Here is an 18,985-nt window from a genome sequence, read left to right on the forward strand (position 1 = left end):
AAAAAGTATTCCCTGGACTCCAAAATGTAATAAAGAAAACATTTTACTTAAAGACAGTGACGTTAAAAATAACATTTTCAACCCTGTGTTGATTATTCATTTATCTCTTGCTACATTTTTGAGAATATGTATCAAAATCCTGTAAACCAGAAACACACCCTGCGTTCCCATACCCATAGCCTACTACCATACTCTTCACCGTAGTATACCAGAAAAAGATTAAGTATGTCCCAATAAATAGTATGTCAATGCAGTATGCCAAAAATACCCGGATGTACTACTGCATCCGGTCGGATTTTGCAGTGTGCGCTATTCTGACCCACAATGCTTTGCGCGGCATATGAGCAAAGGGTCAAAGTTCAAGGTGCACTGTTATGAAGAAGTAGTATGTCTGAATCGTATGCATACTGCATGCAACAGGACATACTTTGTATAGGCATCTTCAGTACATCCTAAAACCAATTTGGACTCGGGGGCAGTTACATAAATGTATCCGATCAAATGTGATTTGGGGCGACAAAACAATTCTCATCATATCAAACAGCACTTGACGGTTAGCTAGTGGTCAGCTATCAGAGCAATATCTTAGTAGGATTTGTGAGTTTGGATTTTCAGCTGGCAGAAACTTCCATCTTCCAAATAATATGGTGTAATCGTTTCAGTTTAATCCTCCTCCTCCTGGTCTAACAAAACGGGGTGAGGGAGGAGTGTGTGGAGGCCAACGATCCTCAGCAGATCCGAAGCTCCGTATCCCCCAACGGTTCCCTCTCACTTATGAGCTGTTCAATCAAATCTTTAGGATTTTACTTAAACCCCTCTTGTAACTAAAGCCCGTCCACGTATCGTTTTACTCAAAACAAATCATTCACATAACTGCAGCTAGACGCTCTGACCTTTGTTTTACTGTGACTTTAACAAATACTTTTATCAACACTAGATGAGGAGACACATTATTTCATTGTTCTCCATGAAACATCAATGTGAACAAAAGCAAAGCGGATGATTTACCTGAAAGCCATGTTTCCCTCTCCACCAGCCTGTGTCTTCTTTGGGCGGCATGTCTATGACTGACACAATGTCCCCCACCTGGGCCACAAAGAGTTGCGATGATGAGAATAAAGTGTGATCACAGCTGAGCACATTTAAAAGGCATAATATATAAATAAATAAATAAATATGCATATGCAAAATGGACTGTATTTATATAGCGTTTTTCCAGTCTTAACGACTACTCAATGCGCTTTTACATAGTACAGGAACCATTCACCATTCACACACATTAATACACTGTGGCCAAGGCTGCCGTACAAGGTGCCAACTGCTCATCAGATAAACATTCACACACCGATCCGATTGGGTAACTCGGGGGTTCAGTGTCTTGCCCAAGGACACTTCGACATTGGACTGCAGGGCCAGGGATCGAACACCAACCTTCCGATTGGCAGGCGACCGCTCTACCACTGAGCCACAGCCGCCCCCTTGATTAATGTGAGATTATGTTTTTCTCATTTGTCTTACAGTATATAAGAGAGGTTACCTCAAAAGTCAACTCGTCTGTGGCCTGGGCTGTGTAACGTTTGGTGACGTGGGCAGCAGCGATAGCAGGGACATTGATTGAGGCTTCCTCAGACACCAGCAAATGGTTCCCCTTGTTGTCAATCTGGAAAAAAAAAATAATGACATGAGGAACATGTAAAGAAATTGGCAAGGCTTAGCTCAAAGACTGGACACAGGGAGAAGCAGCTGCTCTTGCTTTATTTCAAATGATAGAAGGAGACCAGTAATACTGGTATTTTCCACATGAGCAACACAATATGTTACTGTGGTGTGGTTTTACTAATGTAATCCATCAGTATCAGTAATTTACCTGGTATTTACTTAAGGCTTCCCTAGCCAATCATACAATTAAATTGTGTTGGATTTTGGATTAAAAAAACTGTTTGCAGCAGTAATTTCACCGAAAAGGACACAGAGTGTTTTAACCCTACTTCCACATTCATAATAAAAAAAAAGGATCATCAGGTGTTGTGCTAAAAAAAACCTGGCATCAATATGAGGATACACAGCATGTTGTTCATCCAGAAATAGAACACATAGCTATTCCTAAACTACAGTCTTGTTCGTACATTTGTTCAATACATTTGTTTTGTTTTCATGTGTTAAATGTGAGCTTCGGCCGTAATATCCTAAACCTATTTCTTGAAATACATACAGATTTTCATCAGTTGACTCTGGAACAACTGGGTTTTCCCAAAAACATTCTAACTGTTCCTTTAACTTAACTATTTAAATATAAATAGTGCATATTAAATATTGAATTCACCTAGTTATTAGTTATTTCTAGAGATCGAATAATTAACGTGTCACAATTCTCCAGATCCACGATTCAATTTTCCTTTTCGATTTTAAGGTCCCGGTTCGATTCAATTTTCGATTCCCAGCAGCGACGGTGCAATGCAACAATAAGAGCCACTAGATAAAATGGCAAAAGCATACTTTACAACAACAGTACGAGTTGCTCAGAGTTTAGGAGTTGCAATTGAATGCACTAAGGGGCACTTGAATCCACCATGAAGTCCCGTAGGAACTCACGGGGGAAGGCAAAATGTTGCCACATCGGTGACTTCAGAGAAGCATGAGGACTTTCCAGTTCCGTTGTTTCTCTGTCATCTCCAACTCCGGCAATGGCCACGGTGTCTGGAAAAGTGCAGCTGCAGGCTACCAGTAAGATAGCGTTACCCTGTGTCTTTAGCTGCATGCTCCCAGCCGGTAAACAACGCCACGTCTGTTGTTGTTTTCTTTGGACGTGCACAAGAAGATAGAGAAAAGAAATACTATGGGAATCACCCATCCTGCTTTTCGGTATTTAATAAGCAAAATTGATCTATTTTTCATTGAAATCATGACACCCCTAATAAATAACTGACAGGAAGCGTGAGCGTGAGCTGATAAGAAGATACCTCCATCCATGTGAGCACTGGACCACAGTTGATCTTGTTGTCAGCAATGGCTGAGAAGCGGGACAGGTAGGTGGCCAGCATCTTGGTTACTGTCTGAATGGAGACACAAGATTGTCAAGATTTAGAAAAGTCTAATGAGCAATTATCCACACATCATGCAACAGAGTAGACTCATTTCATTGCCAGCTCAATCCTAAATGTTAATGACGCTTCATTTCTAATCTGTGAGTGATTTCTATCACACATCAGAGATAGTGGAGGTGTGGCTCTCCGGTACCTCAACAGTGTCCTTTAATGTGTCGTGTCGTGGCAGTTCAGTGAGGTGGGAGTAACGGCGGTCATAGATACACAAGTGCAGATGTTTGTCCAGCACTCGGAAGTCTTCATAGGATCTCTTTACAAGCCAGTTTCGAGCCTGACAAAGAGAAAGAGGAAAAATAAAAAAAAGTTGGTAAGATTGAGAGGGGAAAAAGTTGTTCAAGATATTTTAACATGTAGTCTATTTTCTGGATGTAGCAAGTAATGTTACCTGGCAAGTGATCTGGATCAGAAAGACCAGCTCTTTGGAGTCCAGACCAGACTTTGGTCCTTCACTTTGCCCATCAGCGAAGTCCAACTATGAGCGAAGATAAAAGAATAATATATAATACAAAATCCTCTCTGTATGGGACGTTGTGTGCAAGAAGAGCACCGTGTCCGAACACCATTTTTCCATTAAATAATAAAACCACTTTTATACTCAGCGGTGTGTTGGAGTCTTCAAACAGCCTTCAAAATTTGAGTAACAGAGAACTATGGGTAAGTAATGCCTGGAAAAAATGCATGTTAACAAAAATTATTTTTTATTGGTAATATAATATAAAATAACAGAACAAATTCAGCCTTCACGATACTGTAACATTTATTTGAGAAAAAAGTGCAGTATATTTCCTTTGCCACCAACATAGACCCGATTCATATTCTCACTACACCATAAATCCTGCAGTATGACATTTATAATACATAAACTGCTTAGATGTCATCGCTTGGAGGCGGTGTAGATTTAGCACAGATTTCTTCTTCTTCCTCCTCACCAATATTCTATATGCCCCAAAACTGAATAGATCAAAGCCCTGCAGGAGTTTGGGATTACATTGATAGACATTACCGTTAAAAGAGACTTCAAAGACCTTGGAAGCCAAGGGAAGTTCTGGTTATTTATAACTGTTAGCAACTCATCCAGACACACGGTTACACAACACACAGCGACCTAGTTACTGCTCAACGGTAATACAGCAAACCAGGCTAACAAAGCAAGCAGAATGAGAAATTTGTTCTTGAATAAGTCGCGATGAAAGAGCTCTTATTCACTGCAAGGATTTGTTTGAAATAATAGCCTGAACTAAGCATCTGAAATGAGTGATGATACTGCTGGGCTAAGGAGACCAAATGCATGATGGGAAGTAGGCTCATAAAGAGTATTACAGATCAACAACTATTCCTTTATGATGAAATAAAACACCAGCTTTATAAAAATATCTGAAAGTTACTATTGGAGGTATGTCTGGGCATCACTTCCTCTAAGCTCACAACTCCATGACTACACTCCAACTACACTACTTCAAAATAAAACATGCTAACACAGCTCAGACTTCAACCTTTAGTGCAGAAACCTACCATATGCATTATGTCATTTATTAACAAAAAATCTGGCCCCAGGAGCTCAAATGAATACATAAACATCCAGGTTACCTGCCACTAAGGCATGTCAGATATCCATCCGCAGCTGGAGGAGGTGGCTCTCCCTTTGTGTGCAGCCGCAGTCCTGGACCTCAGTAAGCTGCTCCAACAAGCCAAATCTTGGCTGAGCGGCAGCTGAGGTAAAATGCTGCTCCTTACTCGCCTGTTTGCCGTCCCGTGCCGCCTTAACTAAAATGCTTATTCACAGGGCTTTGGATGGCCACGCGCTCACTGCTCCATTCAAAGCCAAAAATATGAAAAGAGGATGCTTCCCACCCTGTCTTACCCCCCACCCCTTCCTGCCTCTCGCTTTCCATCTCTTCCCCCTCCTCCCTCTCCTGTACCCTGCCTCCGTCGCCCTCCCCCCCTCTCTTAACCGCTCTCTCCTTTCTCCAGTGACAAAGGGTGGGGGGGGTGTTGGCAGTAAATTGGCTCAACCCACACATACAGATGCGCAAGCCCATCCATCACACAGAGGCAAAGCTGCACAAGATAAATAGACGACCCTTCTTCATTCCAAAACCATTCTCATTCATTCCACTCTCAAGCCGAGACTGAAGCTAATCTGCTGAGGAATCAGTCAGACAGGCTGCAGACAGAGGCGGTCTGGTGTCCTTGTGCTATTCTGCGATTAGGATACATGAGACCTGATCAGCACCCTCCCTTCCTGCCGCCACAGTCTGTGAATACAGAGGCAAGCAAATGCATCATGGGAGACAAAGCAACAAAGACTCATCTCACAGATTAGGTTGAGAAAGTAATCAAAAATAACCAACCGAAGTAGAAATAATGGCATGTGTCCACCAGGGCTGCACGATATGAGGAAAATATCTAATTGCGATTATTTTGACTGATATTGCGATTGCGATATGATTCACGATATTTGTATCATTATTCTCATTTTCATTAAAAAAAGATTTACATTTTTTTTTTTTTTTTTTTTGCGAGGATCTGTACCAAACAAATATTTTTTTCTTTATACTGTGGGATACGATTTTTAGGCTGGGACGTCTCTGCAGCACCACAATATTTAACTAAGAATGGTTTGACCGATATTTTGCCTCTAACAAACATTGCGATTTGGATATTGCACTAGTCCATATTGCGATTTGGATAAAAATTGTGATTAATTGTGCAGCCCTAGTGTCCACTGTGTGTTTGTATATGTGTGTGCAGACAGCGTGCACAGCTTTCAGTGTCATTGTCTCCCCAGACTGATTTTTCTCTTCCAGCTCAGCTCGGCTTTTCTTCTCCCTGTGGAGCTTTTCAAGGTCACTGTTGTGCTGCTTCCCTTTCCTCCACTCTGCTAATGGAGTCATCACAGTTATGGCAACCATAGCATGACATTTACCCAACAGAGAGAGAGCATCCTGGGATTTAAGACCTGTCCAGCCCGCGCATTGTGGTCCATTAACGCTACATGTAGGGATTCAGCCCCACAGCATGCATGCACTGCTCATGCACTCTTTTTGTGTTGAGCTCCATTGGCAGCTTCTGGTTGTGGAGAGACGACTGCTGCACTCTGCTGGCAAGCAAACTGAACTGCACTGAGGTTAACCAGGCGGTAAACAGCCACTTTCACACGACTGAGCAACCACTCGCGCATCACTGCTTCTCATTATCACTGCTGCCAATATACTTACATATACTTCTTAACCTTTAAGTCCAAATCATTTCTTGGCTAGTGAGAGTCACAATATCCATATTAATTAGGTATATGCCCACAGGGTAATCAAATCAAGTATCTGCAGTTGCAACTTGCAAATTTTCTCTAAATGCACTTTGAAGTTTATAAAAAAAAACAAGACCAAGAGCCATGCAAGTGGCTCTGTGGGGCTATGGTTTGGCCCAGTAATGAGCTAAATGTTTGAACTGAACGCTAATGTCAGCATGCTAACATGCTCACAATGACAATGCTAACATTCTGATGTTCAGCAGGTATAATGTTTACCATTTTTACCTTCTACCTTCTAGCATGCTAACAATTGCTAATTGGCGCTAAACATGAAGCACAGCTGAGGGTGATGGGAATGTCATTAGTCTTGCAGGTGTTTTGACACATTTAACTCAATGCAATTCATTCTTAGGAGGAAGATGAATATCTGTAACCAAACGCCATGGCAATCCATCAAATAGTTAGAGACATTTCACTCCAAACCAATGATGTCACCATGGTGGTGCTTCAGGAAAATTTAGGGAATCTATCCAATAGTTGTTGCGATAGTTCAGTCTGCAGCTGGCACAGATAAAGCGACATTGCCATTCCTAGAGCTGTGCCGTTTGCATGGCTAAAAGATCGGAAATATATGAACATAGTGTACAGCACAACATTTACCTACAGCTCTATTTTACTGTAACCAAATTGTTGTGTCAGAACAGGTTTTGGCATTCAAAATGAGTCACCTCCTACAGTTAATGAGAAACTGCTTTTGTCTCCACTCATTTACTCACTGGTTGACATCATGAGCTTAGGTCAAACTAATAAGGATCACAGGTTAACAGGTCAGATGAGTCTGACATTAATATACTGTAATGCAGAGGATTAACACGCTGCTGGAATCGGATCATGGCTTTAATAGGAATGGGACTAATAAAATCTGTAACAGTGAAAACATAATGATTTATGCATGCCGAGGTATTATTCTGGACCAATAAATATTTTATAGCTCTCCTGATACAGATGACACACTAACAGCTGTGATGTGACATTTTAGGTAAAGTAGGAAAATGCAATAAAGAAAGCGGGACTGTCCAGAAAAGACACGCAAGGATATTGATTTGACTGCCACATCGCATTTCAAGAACGACGCATTTCTTGGGATGAAGCATAAATGTAGTTGACAAATTTTTTTCATCATGTCAGGTAATATATCTGTACGTTTGCAAGGTTTCCTTTTTATTTCTTGATGAGGTTGAGAGATCAGGGACAGGTGTCGGTGAGGGGGTCGATACGGAATGGGGGAGGGTGGGGATGTTGGTTCTGTATTTGTGAGGTATAAGGTTTTTTGATGTTTTCAAAAGTCTAAAACTGTACTATTATTGGAAGTTTACCTGTTTATTATCAATAAAAAAATGATCTAAAAAAATAAAAGAATGATGCATTTCTGGAGCAATTAATCAAAATGGCCACTGAACTTGAGCCAAGGACACAATTACTAAACATAGTAACTCTCTGCTGGAGAAGTCACAGTGTAAGTATTTTTAGGGCTCACCTGAACGTTGCCAAAGTCCACGGTCTCATAGTGGAAATGGGCACACTCTTCCAACCTGGGGAAGTGACCTCTGGGAAACGTCAGCCTAAAAAGACACAGCACAACAGCCCCTCATCAGTATTCAACACAGTGACGCCATGATGGAGAGAAAAGCAAAGCAAAAGAGGGACAAGAAAAAAAAGATTAGGCCAACGTGTGAGGGAACAGGGTTAGAGACGCAGCAGGCCGCCCGCCATTTTATAGGTCCTCATTTCACTGGCCTGGATAAGAGCCCTGTCTTACAGCCCATAATAGCAGCAACACTGTCACCTACTTCTTCATGTTCTTGACCTTCATGCTAGCCGTGCTGACGCAGGAGCGCAGGAGGGGCTCAGCTGGGTGCTCTGTGATGTCATCACTCCTCACCTGCCAAACAGGGAAAGCAGAAATCAATAAATGTCAGTCCGTCACAGGATGACTGATGGAGAAGATTCTTGACTACAGTCAAGAATGATGATTATGATGATCAGCATGACACAGTGGTTGTGCAGCAACAAAAAAACACAAGACGCAAACTTGGACGTCTGGTAGCCGTCTGATGTTGACAATTTGTGTTATGATGGAAGAGATGCTGATCATGTATTCAACATGTCTGGTCACTTTGCACTTTATTGTGGGCTTTTGTCCTCATTTTGCCGTATTTTATTTTTATTTTTTTAGATGTTATTGATGCTATGCTTTGTACACTTGGAAATGTCAAAGACTATTGTTGATCTTCTAGCCCAGTACCTAGTGGTACTTGGGTACTCGGGTACTCAGGTACCCCCCGCCCCCCACCCCTCCCCATCTCCTTCTGAATTGTATGACTTTGATGTTTTTCATGTATTGTACTAAAGTGGTTTGCATCATATTTAAAGAATAGGGACTACTTTGTGTCTATAGGTAATTATACATCTGAGCATACAAATATGACGTGCAGAGTTCCCCAAGGCTCAGTTCTGGGGCCTCTTCTATTCAACATCTACATGCTTCCACTGGCTCAGATTATGGAAAACAACAAAATAAGTTACCATAGTTATGCGGATGACACACAAATTTACATAACCTTATCGCCAGGGAACTATAGCCCAATACAACAATTAAATAAGTGCATTCAACAGATTAATGATTGGATGTGCCAGAACTTTCTTAAATTAAATGAAGAAAAAATGGAGGTGGTTGTTTTTGGAGCAAAAGAGGAACGATTGAAAGTCAGCGCTCAGCTTCAAACGACAATGTTAAAAACAACAGACAAAGCCAGAAATCTTGGTGTAGTCATGGACTCAGACCTGAATTTTAAAAGCCACATTAACATAATTAAAAAATCAGCCTATTATCACCTTCAAAATATTTCAAGGGTTAAGGGACTTATGTCTCAGCAGGATCTGGAAAAACTTGTCCATGCTTTTATCTTCAGTAGACTTGACTACTGCAACGGTGTCTTTACAGGTCTCCCTAAAAAATCAATCAGACAGCTGCAGCTGATTCAAAACGCTGCTGCTCGAGTCCTCACTAAAACCAGGAAAGTGGATCACATCACTCCAGTACTGAAGTCTCTACACTGGCTTCCAGTGCCTCAAAGAATTGATTTCAAAATACTTTTACTGGTTTATAAATCACTAAACGGTTTAGGGCCAAAATACATTTCTGATCTGCTACTACACTATGACCCACCCAGGCCTCTCAGGTCGTCTGGGACAGGTCTACTTGTTGTCCCCAGAGTCAGAACTAAACAGGGGGATGCAGCGTTCAGTTTTTATGCTCCACATATCTGGAACAAACTCCCAGAAAACTGTAGGTCCGCTGCAACTCTCAGTTCTTTTAAATCCAGGCTGAAGACATATCTTTTTAATGTTGCCTTTCTTTAAATAACCTATTTTTAACTGCTCTTTCTTTAAAATTCTTATACTGCACTGTACATTTTATTCTTGTCTTTTAATGATCTTAAATTGTTGTTAATTGTTTTAATGCTTTGAAATGGTTTTTAATTGTTTTCTGTTTTTAATGTTTCATGTTTCATGTAAAGCACTTTGAATTGCCTTGTTGCTGAAATGTGCTATACAAATAAAGCTGCCTTGCCTATTGTACCTTGCTGCAAAACCAATTGCCTTCCGGGGACAAAATAAAGTTGAAAGTTGGTATAAGAATAAAAGTACCGTGTTGCTAATATGCTTATGGTATGTTACATCATAGCAATGTTATGCTAATGCCATCTTTTGCTTATGTTATGCTATGCTAAGCTATGTTGCGCTATTTCATGATTATGTTACTGTAATGTTTTGCTACGCTTTGCTATGTTAAGTTATATTATGCTAATATTATGTTATGTTGTGCTAATATTATGTCATGCCTAGATTATGTTATTTTACACTATGCTACGGTTTTGTTATATTATGCTAATGTTAAGCTATGTTTTTGTTATTTTTTGCTAATATGATGTAATGCTGACTTATGCTAGTGTTATGTTATATGTTATGCTCTATTATGCGATGTTATGTTATATAAGGTCAAGTCATGTCATTATTTGATATAAATTAATCTGTAAATATTAAGGTTGCGCTTAAGACATGTCTATGTGGTTTAAGTATTGTTATTAATATTGGTAATGTCTAAGTCTTATACTGTTTTGTCCAGTTTGCCATTGGATTAGTTTGTGACAGGTGTGCAGGATGATGTATAATTTGAAAATCAAAAGTAAAACGTATAAAGACTAGAAAGTATGCTTAAAAACAGAAACAACCATAGCCTACTTAAAGTACAATTGAAAAGCTGCAGTTGTTTGATCACTCATCCAATAGCCTCCAAGTCTAAAAACAGCAAGGTAATTCCAACAGAGGTGAAGATGTAAAGAAAGAGCCGCTGTGAATGATATTTACATAATACTGGAGTAACCAGAGGTAAACTGAAGAGGAGGAGTAATTCCATCACTTTTCTGTGACAATATTGTAGTAACACCTTTACTGCATCACTTATCAAACACACCACCTCACTCATAACCTGAAGGTGAGACATCCTTCAATGCAGTTTTACACCTGTCTCTCACCTCCATCACTGTGACTCTTACATGGGTGCCATATGTCCAAAGTGACATCACGTGTCCATTGGTGTGTGTTGATGTATTTGTTTTGTACAAGTGATGAGTCAGAGTCGTGTGTGTGTGTGTGTGTGTGTGTGTGTGTGTGGGTGTATACCATGGCAGTGGATGTCTCCTGTGTCTGTTTCTCTTCTGGAGGATTATTGTTGGTGGCTTGAGGTAAGGCATCGTCTTTGTCCAGGTCAGCAGATGGGATGACATACCTGCAGAAACAGACAGGCAATCACATACATACAAGAATTAAAACACAAGAAAAGTGGCATGACATATTGCTCACATCCATGTAGTCTGGGGTTTTCAAATAAGATTTGCAGTTTTTTATTAAATACAGCAGGGGGAGCAAGTGAGGGAGATTAATTCACAATATGTGGCTTGGGCTCAAATCATGACATTGCACCAGCATGGCCCAAAAAAAACATGTTGTATCAGATCTGTGGTGCTTGAATCTCTAATATTCTACCATATAGATCTAGATGGAAACAAATCCTTCATACTGATTTAAAAAAATGGAAGCATCTTTGACCATGGCAGGGTCAACAAAAAAGCCATGGTGTCTTTTGTATGCGCTCCGGAAAGCAAAGCTTGTCTATTCAGAGAGCCATAAAGGCAATTTACCCACAAGGGAGTGCTTCACAAAACCTTCACTTGAAATGTGACTCAATGTATTCGGGAGTGGAGGGTGAGGTTCATTCAGCTCAACTTTTATGAGCAACAAAGAGGCGAGAGACAGGCCCTGGATTTGTCACAGTGATTCAGCGCAATGAGATCAGGACATGAGGCAAAGAACACGGACACACAGTGCAATGTATGGGATCCACAGTGACCGAGCTAATTGCATAGACACAATGTAAAATCATAGCAAATATAGTGAGCTTTGGACCTAATGGAGCGTTACTCTGAGAACAGGGTCACGTTTTTGCCTTAGCATTACACTGCCCACTGCTATTTTTCATCTCATTCAAAGGCAAACACACTCGCACATGCTTCTATATGGTTTAACATGATTCTGTTCAGCTTAACATGAAACGCAGAAAAAAAAGAGGTTAACATACCCCTCAAGGACGTCACCACTTCCTGGTTCACCCCGGGGTCCTGAGGCAGCATTCTCAATCACCGCGGCAACCACACATCCAGCCTCCATGATGCTGCCTGACTGCAACAGCCCGCTGTAGAGAAACGTGAGTGGGAGGGAAAGAAGAGAGTGAGAGTGGGCGGGTGGTTAGAAGAATATGGGAGGAGGATGGGAGGAAGAGTCCGATGCAATGAAGCCGCCAGATGACAAACCACTTGAGGATGCAGCGTGCGCGGCTCTCAAGGCTACGATCCACAGAGCCCAGACTGTAATCTGCGATGACATCATGCTACAGTGCCAGGAGCTGCTTCAGTGATAACATACTGTACATCAGGCTGCAAATCCTTAGGATGGTTTCACGACGGCGTCAGCTTCTTTTTTTTAACATAGCACTGGCAGGTTTTAGCTTGAAACAAATACATACTCATATCTTTCTCAAGGAAATGTCAAGATTGTCAAAGCAGCTTCAGAACATGTCCCTGGAGGTTTAGGGTCGTTATTTTTTAATATATTTCATTTGCTTCTTTTCTCATTATGAGAACAATTAAAACTCAGATTGTTTTCCAGACTGTGTGTATGTGTATGAATGTATATATATATATATATATATATATATATAATATCTTTTTTTTATATATACACACATTTTTTTTTAAATCAACCCGTATCATGTAAGGCAAAAACCCACTGAGTTTCATATGTTGTTAACATAACATACAGAGAGTTAGTACACCTCAGGTTTTAATATTTCATTATTCAAGATGATGCTGTCATTTTCTTACTCATTCAACAAAATCCAAACATGCACCTTCATACAAAATGAATAATCTAAAAATGGATTGGAAAATCCTGGTTGTTTTTGCATTCTGGTAAAAGTCAGAAGCTTTTGGATCTATAGATGTAAATAAGGCCCAAAAAAACAGGTTTACTGCATGTCAACTGCATGGTTTAACATGAAGTGATTACTGCAAACCTGCACCACTTTAATATCAACTGAGGTGGGTCCTGCATTATTACCCTAATCTTTTAGGCCTGCCTTTCCTTTAAAAACTAAACATTATCTATCATTATCTTTCTAAGGTTATATCCCAACTAACACTTCACCACCTTGCCACCCTGCTCACATTGTGCATGTTCCTAAATAATTGTGTTTTAAGTGCTACAAACTAACTGGCACACAGAAAACCTGTGTAGCACTACATAACATGACGTACTACCTACAGTATATGGACATGATCAGATGTTTTTCTGTCATTTTGGCTAGGGGTAGGATAGGCCCCTATATCCATGACTTTATTCCTACATGCTTTGACCATTATCAATCTGTGAGAAACTTGGGACAGCACCTGTCACTCCCACTCTTTCTTGGTCACTCTACCAGATTTCAGTATTACTACTCCTGTCTTCATGTGGTGTAAACAAACTGAAGGAATGTGCAGATGAAGCAAAACTAGACTCTTCCTAATGTTCCTTTACAATCTTCCCATAACTAGTTTTATCGGTGCTTAGCGTTAAACAATGACTTTGGGGATTAAGGGCACATAAACAAGCCACTCCTTACACCTCCGAGGTCTTACAACATAATAAAAAAGAAAAGAAAAGAAAAAAGCCCTCAGATTAACAGAAGGCAGTTTTACCTCTTCTCTAAGCAGGTCTGCTAATCAACAGAGAAAAGTTTGGAGTAACGAGTAGATTCATCAGCCGGGGCCACGGCTGTAGTAGCAGTTTCCCCACCAGCCCCTCTGGCTCGTAGCCTCACCGAGTTGCTGTTGACTGACTTCCACAAAAGCCTCCTGACTCAGCAGAATGTGAGCAGGCAGGAATAGAGGCCAGATTGGACTCCACTCTATCCACATCTCCTGCTATATCTCCTTTCTAATTGACAACATAACCTTGCCAGAGGAGAGACAACATATTCCACAGAAAGCCAACTAATTGACTGCTGTTTTATAAGGGTCACGGGGGGGGGGGGGGGAGTGTTGGGAAAGTCATGTGAATGAGCAGTGTGTCACCAATATCAAGCAGAACTGGAAGCAGTAGGAGTGCATTTAATATGATTAGTGCCTACGACACACAACACAAAAACAAAGCTGTACTGCACAATCATTGAGATAGGGTGATTATCTTTACCTTGCTTACAATATTTTGGCTATAATGGAGGGCAGAGATTCCTTGCAGCTCCGTGCACTCCGTGATAAAAACAAATGTTGCATGGCACACAGTGCAATGCCTGACCTTTCTGATTGAACCACATCGGACATCAGTGAGTCTTTACAAGTGAAACAACATGTTGTACTTCACTTTGCGGAGGAGGCCCGCTGGCTGCATGCTTTAAAAGCTCGCCCGCCTGGTAAAAAGAGTCGCGGGCTTTTGTTTTCATCGGAAATACTTTGCGGGAGAAGGGCTGAAGACAACAGAGAGCAACATATAAACATGTGAGTGTTGTTATAGCAAGCACGGTGCACCACAATACGTGAGAAGTAGACTATTTTGGTAATGCCCCAAATAGATTGAGCTATAAAAAGAAAGCTGTCACGATTGTGAAGAAAATAAAAAAAAAGGTCATGATATTAAGAGGTGATCTTGCTCTGTATGTGTCATTGTCCATGGCAGACAAACATGGGTGGCACATACTGACACTTTGTGCTGCATCATGGGCGAGGAAAAATAGAACAATGTCAGACCAGAAGCTAAAATATCTCTGACACCAGTTTAATGTTGGAGGCCTTGGAATCAGCTACAGTTAATCAGGCAGAATCATCATCTTTCCAACTCTTCTCTATCAGTCACATCCAAAAGTATTACACAAAACTGTATCTACCTGTCACACGTAAAGAGAGAGATGTTGTTCGGATGTCAGGAGACTGGAGCAGCACCGAAGGATGTTGCCCTGGTATCCCATGGCCTACATGGCGTTTTTTTTTTTTTTTTTTTTTTTTTTTTTTATATAAATAGGGCAGCCTACACAATCTCGCACACTGCTTATGAAACCTGTATCAGCAACTGCGTTTGACATGAAAAATGGCTGCCTACATATTTGTAGCTACAAACACACAGCAGCAGATGCGTCTACATGAGTCAGAGCCACTTCTACACATATGAGAGGACGGACAAAGTAAGCGGGGAAGAAGGAGAGACTGCCATTTCAATTTTTTCGGTATCACAAATAGCTCATATACGAATATTACACACACTTTAATGGACCTCTAAAGGTGATTAAGGAGGCCCCTGGTATGTTGTTTGTACACATGGGCTGTAAATGATATACACATGACAAAGTCATATTGTCATAATTGAAACATTAGCGAGCTAATAAGAGCCGGTACTGTGGTAAAGTGAGTAATAATAGGGTGCTTTGTCATTATCTCTGTTGGCTGTCCCGTTTTATAACCCAGCTACCAATACCGGTACGTGGAGGGAGAGATTAGGAATTTGGTTGCAACCTAAAATACAAGTCACAGGCCAGACGTTTCTATACTTTGAAGTGTTTAACCTTATTTTAAACCTAAGCAGGTAACTTGCGGTCTTGTTATGCTACAATATGCGAAACAAATTACTTAAACCTGCACTAACTGATTTGTTTTTTGCCATTTGTGCAAAAGAAGCAAGCTGTAAGCCTATGTTCGCGAAACAGATGCTTAGTACACATCCAGCAGTTACAGAGAAACATTATCATTTATTTGCAGTCATGAATGATGACTGAAAGTGCGATATTGACTCTCTCTTTTTAGCTCTGTTTTTGGTCTCTACCAACTCCTGAGGGAAATATCTGCCTCTTTAGCTGCTAAATGCTCCACTATGTCCACCAGCTAGTTTCTTACCATGTCTGTCTGCCGTTTGGTACTGGGAAGGTAGGGTACAGTCAGTTTATAAGTTTGTATCAAGCTTTTTAGCTGAAAATGCAAATGAGAGCTGTGAGGGTGAACCAAAAAAAAACAAAATGGAAAACCAAAACAATGAACTGAAAGACCCTATAAAGCTCCATAGAGCTGAATGGAGCTGTAAAGTCGGGTGATAATTCTCACAACGAGCAATCCTTTTTAATTACGCACAGTCATGTCATCATTTATCAATATAAATCAAAATAATAACAACATTGTTTGCATCTTCAACATGTCTTGATGTTGATGCAAATACAAAAAAACACAGTCTCCCTTCAGAGGATGTGACAGGCCCGTGTAAAGTTGGTTTCATGCTCTCATTCTGAGCTCTGGAATGCCGTCAACACAAGCGAGAGAGAATGAGAGAGAGAGAGAGAGAGAGAGAGAGAGAGAGAGAGAGAGAGAGAGAAGCAGTGGAGAAAGGCCCGCGGTTGCCATGGTAACCTCTCTCCAGTCCAGTGTGACTTGAAGCTCCTCCAGACAGGAGGATGAGCTAGCACAAGGAGGGAAATGAAGCCTTAGAGGAACCTTTGACCAAAAGCTTTGACACATCACCACCATCACCACCACCATCATCATCATCATCACCACCATCATCATCATCATCAGACAAGCTGCCCGAGACGATGACATCGTTGCTCTTCCTACTTTGCAGGATTCAGACAGGCGGTGTGCCGCTGCTTTCACAATGCAGAACAGAGGAGGAGGTGGGGTCATTTGATCCTATAATCTTCATCTACCAGAGTGAGATTAACTTTATTTCATCTCACACTGGGCGGTGTCCCGGCTATATCTTTGACCTGCAACCATCAGAGTCACAGATGAACGGTAGAAAGCGGCGAGAACAGCAGGGTGGCGATTAAGTTGTAGACAACAAAGCCCCAAATATTTAATCAACAAGCTGAATCCGTCACCTAAGCCTTACAGTAAAGTACAGGCCTTTATGTTTAAAGCCCAAATTTACTTCCTCTAAAACAGACAAATTAGAGTAAAAATAAAGAGGAGATTTTACTGAGTGGGACAAATATTTTAGGACTATGAAAGGGATTCTGGAGGATAAAGCCATGCCAGTAGGCTGCTGGCTCACTAACGCAATACTGGGTGTCACAGAAACTCCTACACAGGGATACAAGAACACAGTCACCTGCGCAATCTATTGCAATCCAATACAACATCCCTGCAATAAGTACTACCTTTGTAAAGCTCATGGTCAACTCTGTGGTAATACATTTTGAGGGTGTGATTGTGTTGCAAACATGTAACTATTATTTTGTCCCTGCACACTCCCCCTACACACATAGTGTATGGAAAGGCTTCACAATATAATGTAAGGCTGCATTATTTGCTGTAAACTTATTTTCTCAATTCATCTCAAATACTCTGAAACACAAAGATATTCAGTTTACTGTCACATATGACAAAGTAATGCAGCACACACTCACAATTGATAAGCTGGGGGAATTTATGGTTAAAAAATGAGCGAAACGATTAATCGATTACTTTTCTGTCAATCCTAACCGACCAATCATTTCAGTACAGTAAGGCCATGTTTGGTCCAAAACCAGTCCAAACCTGTAAGACTCCCCAGTCCTTTCAGAATACAAGAACTGTAGGCTATACTGTGAGTACAGGCTTCACAACATATATTGTAGGTAGCTCCAACTAATGACTATTTCAGATTAATCTGCTAATTATTTTCTCGATTCGATTCGTCGTCTAATCGTTTGGTCTATAAAATGACAGAAACGTAATGTTGTTTATGCTTAGAAAAACAACCTAAATGTCTAATCGATTCTCAAAATAGCTCATTTCAATTAATTTCCTGTTGATCGTCTATCACATCATTCAGGTCTACACAAATGACTTATCATTTGGTCCCCACACCTTTCCAACACACAAACAAGTATTAAGATACAGGCTTTACAATAAACAATGATGCAATTCAACAGAGCAACGCAGCAATGTAGGCTACAGCCGGAAAAGTTAACCACCGGTGTACTCTGACCTGTTGGGCATGCATCACCTTCATGCAGCCATAAAGACACACACACACACACACACACACACACACACACACACACACACACACACACACACACACACACACACACACACACACACACACACACACACACACACTGATCGGTTAAAAAGAAAAAGACTGGATCAGGTGTTAAGATGACACCTTGAGGGCAGTGACAGCAGTCTAGTGTGTATGCAGTCCGCGGTATTCGGTGATTCGGTGGCAGCCTACCTGTAACTGTGCACGTTGCTCCACTCTGCCGCCGCCGCCTCCTCTAACGTTATTCGGCACAGCGCTGAGTTTCTCGACGAGGAAACAGGTTGTCAGCATCGCACTGCAGAAACGCTTATCTGTGAGACACACATGCGGGCTTACAGATGATCATCTGAGGTAGATGGTTTTTAGGAGAAAAACTATGCTCGGGTGCGACATCGCTGAGGCAGTGTGTGGGAGTGGGAGTCATTCCGGGGAGCCGCGGCTAGCGGGCGGGCTAGCTGGCTGGCTGGCTGGCTGGCTGGCTGCCTATAGCTGTCTGACTGACTGCTGCGAATCTCAATGTGCACTCACCACCGGGAGCGCGCACAACTGATCTCGTGCCCGCGCCTTGGATATTTTAGCCCCGGGGGTTACCAGACCTTTTCTATTACAAGGAGTTGAATATGAGGCAGCCGTGTGAGAGTGTATGCATGTTAATCATATTCAGCAGCCCGAGGAGCCCCATCTGGCAAGCTGTGTGGTGTTAGGTAATGCTTGGTACAGAATTACATAACCAGCTAGTGTAGGTGGGGTGGTAAATCAGTACATCATCTTATTGTGCCCGTTCACTGAAGGAGAGCACGTGAAATTCAGCTTTTTGTCTTTTAGCTGGTGGCCACTGGGACCTTTTTTATTGTCCCTGTAGGAGCTTTTTTTTTTTTTTTTTTTTTTTTGGGCGGGGTGGGGTGGGGGGGGGGGGGGGGGGGGGTAAATGCTTGACAGATAATTCTTCTCCAACTATTTTGGCAAT

The 18,985-nt window shown here is 41.3% G+C and overlaps 1 protein-coding gene across 1 annotated transcript in view; it reads right to left on the minus strand.

Annotated features, from left to right (window-relative positions):
* arhgap32a (Rho GTPase activating protein 32a) overlaps nucleotides 1–18,507 on the minus strand; it is a 32,193-nt gene extending 13,686 nt beyond the window's left edge. The window contains exons 1-10 of the mRNA XM_028574499.1: nucleotides 18,211–18,507; nucleotides 12,056–12,169; nucleotides 11,101–11,206; nucleotides 8,205–8,296; nucleotides 7,892–7,976; nucleotides 3,490–3,576; nucleotides 3,238–3,375; nucleotides 2,961–3,053; nucleotides 1,538–1,660; nucleotides 1,009–1,086 (exon numbers count right to left, since the gene is read on the minus strand). Coding sequence (XP_028430300.1) covers nucleotides 1,009–1,086; nucleotides 1,538–1,660; nucleotides 2,961–3,053; nucleotides 3,238–3,375; nucleotides 3,490–3,576; nucleotides 7,892–7,976; nucleotides 8,205–8,296; nucleotides 11,101–11,206; nucleotides 12,056–12,144 — 891 coding nt within the window. The 5' untranslated portion in view covers nucleotides 12,145–12,169; nucleotides 18,211–18,507. The remainder of the gene's footprint in view (nucleotides 1–1,008; nucleotides 1,087–1,537; nucleotides 1,661–2,960; nucleotides 3,054–3,237; nucleotides 3,376–3,489; nucleotides 3,577–7,891; nucleotides 7,977–8,204; nucleotides 8,297–11,100; nucleotides 11,207–12,055; nucleotides 12,170–18,210) is intronic.
* Between the last annotated feature and the right edge of the window lie 478 nt (nucleotides 18,508–18,985).

The sequence above is a fragment of the Perca flavescens genome, chromosome 3, assembly GCF_004354835.1.
Source record: "Perca flavescens isolate YP-PL-M2 chromosome 3, PFLA_1.0, whole genome shotgun sequence".
NCBI lineage: Eukaryota > Metazoa > Chordata > Actinopteri > Perciformes > Percidae > Perca > Perca flavescens.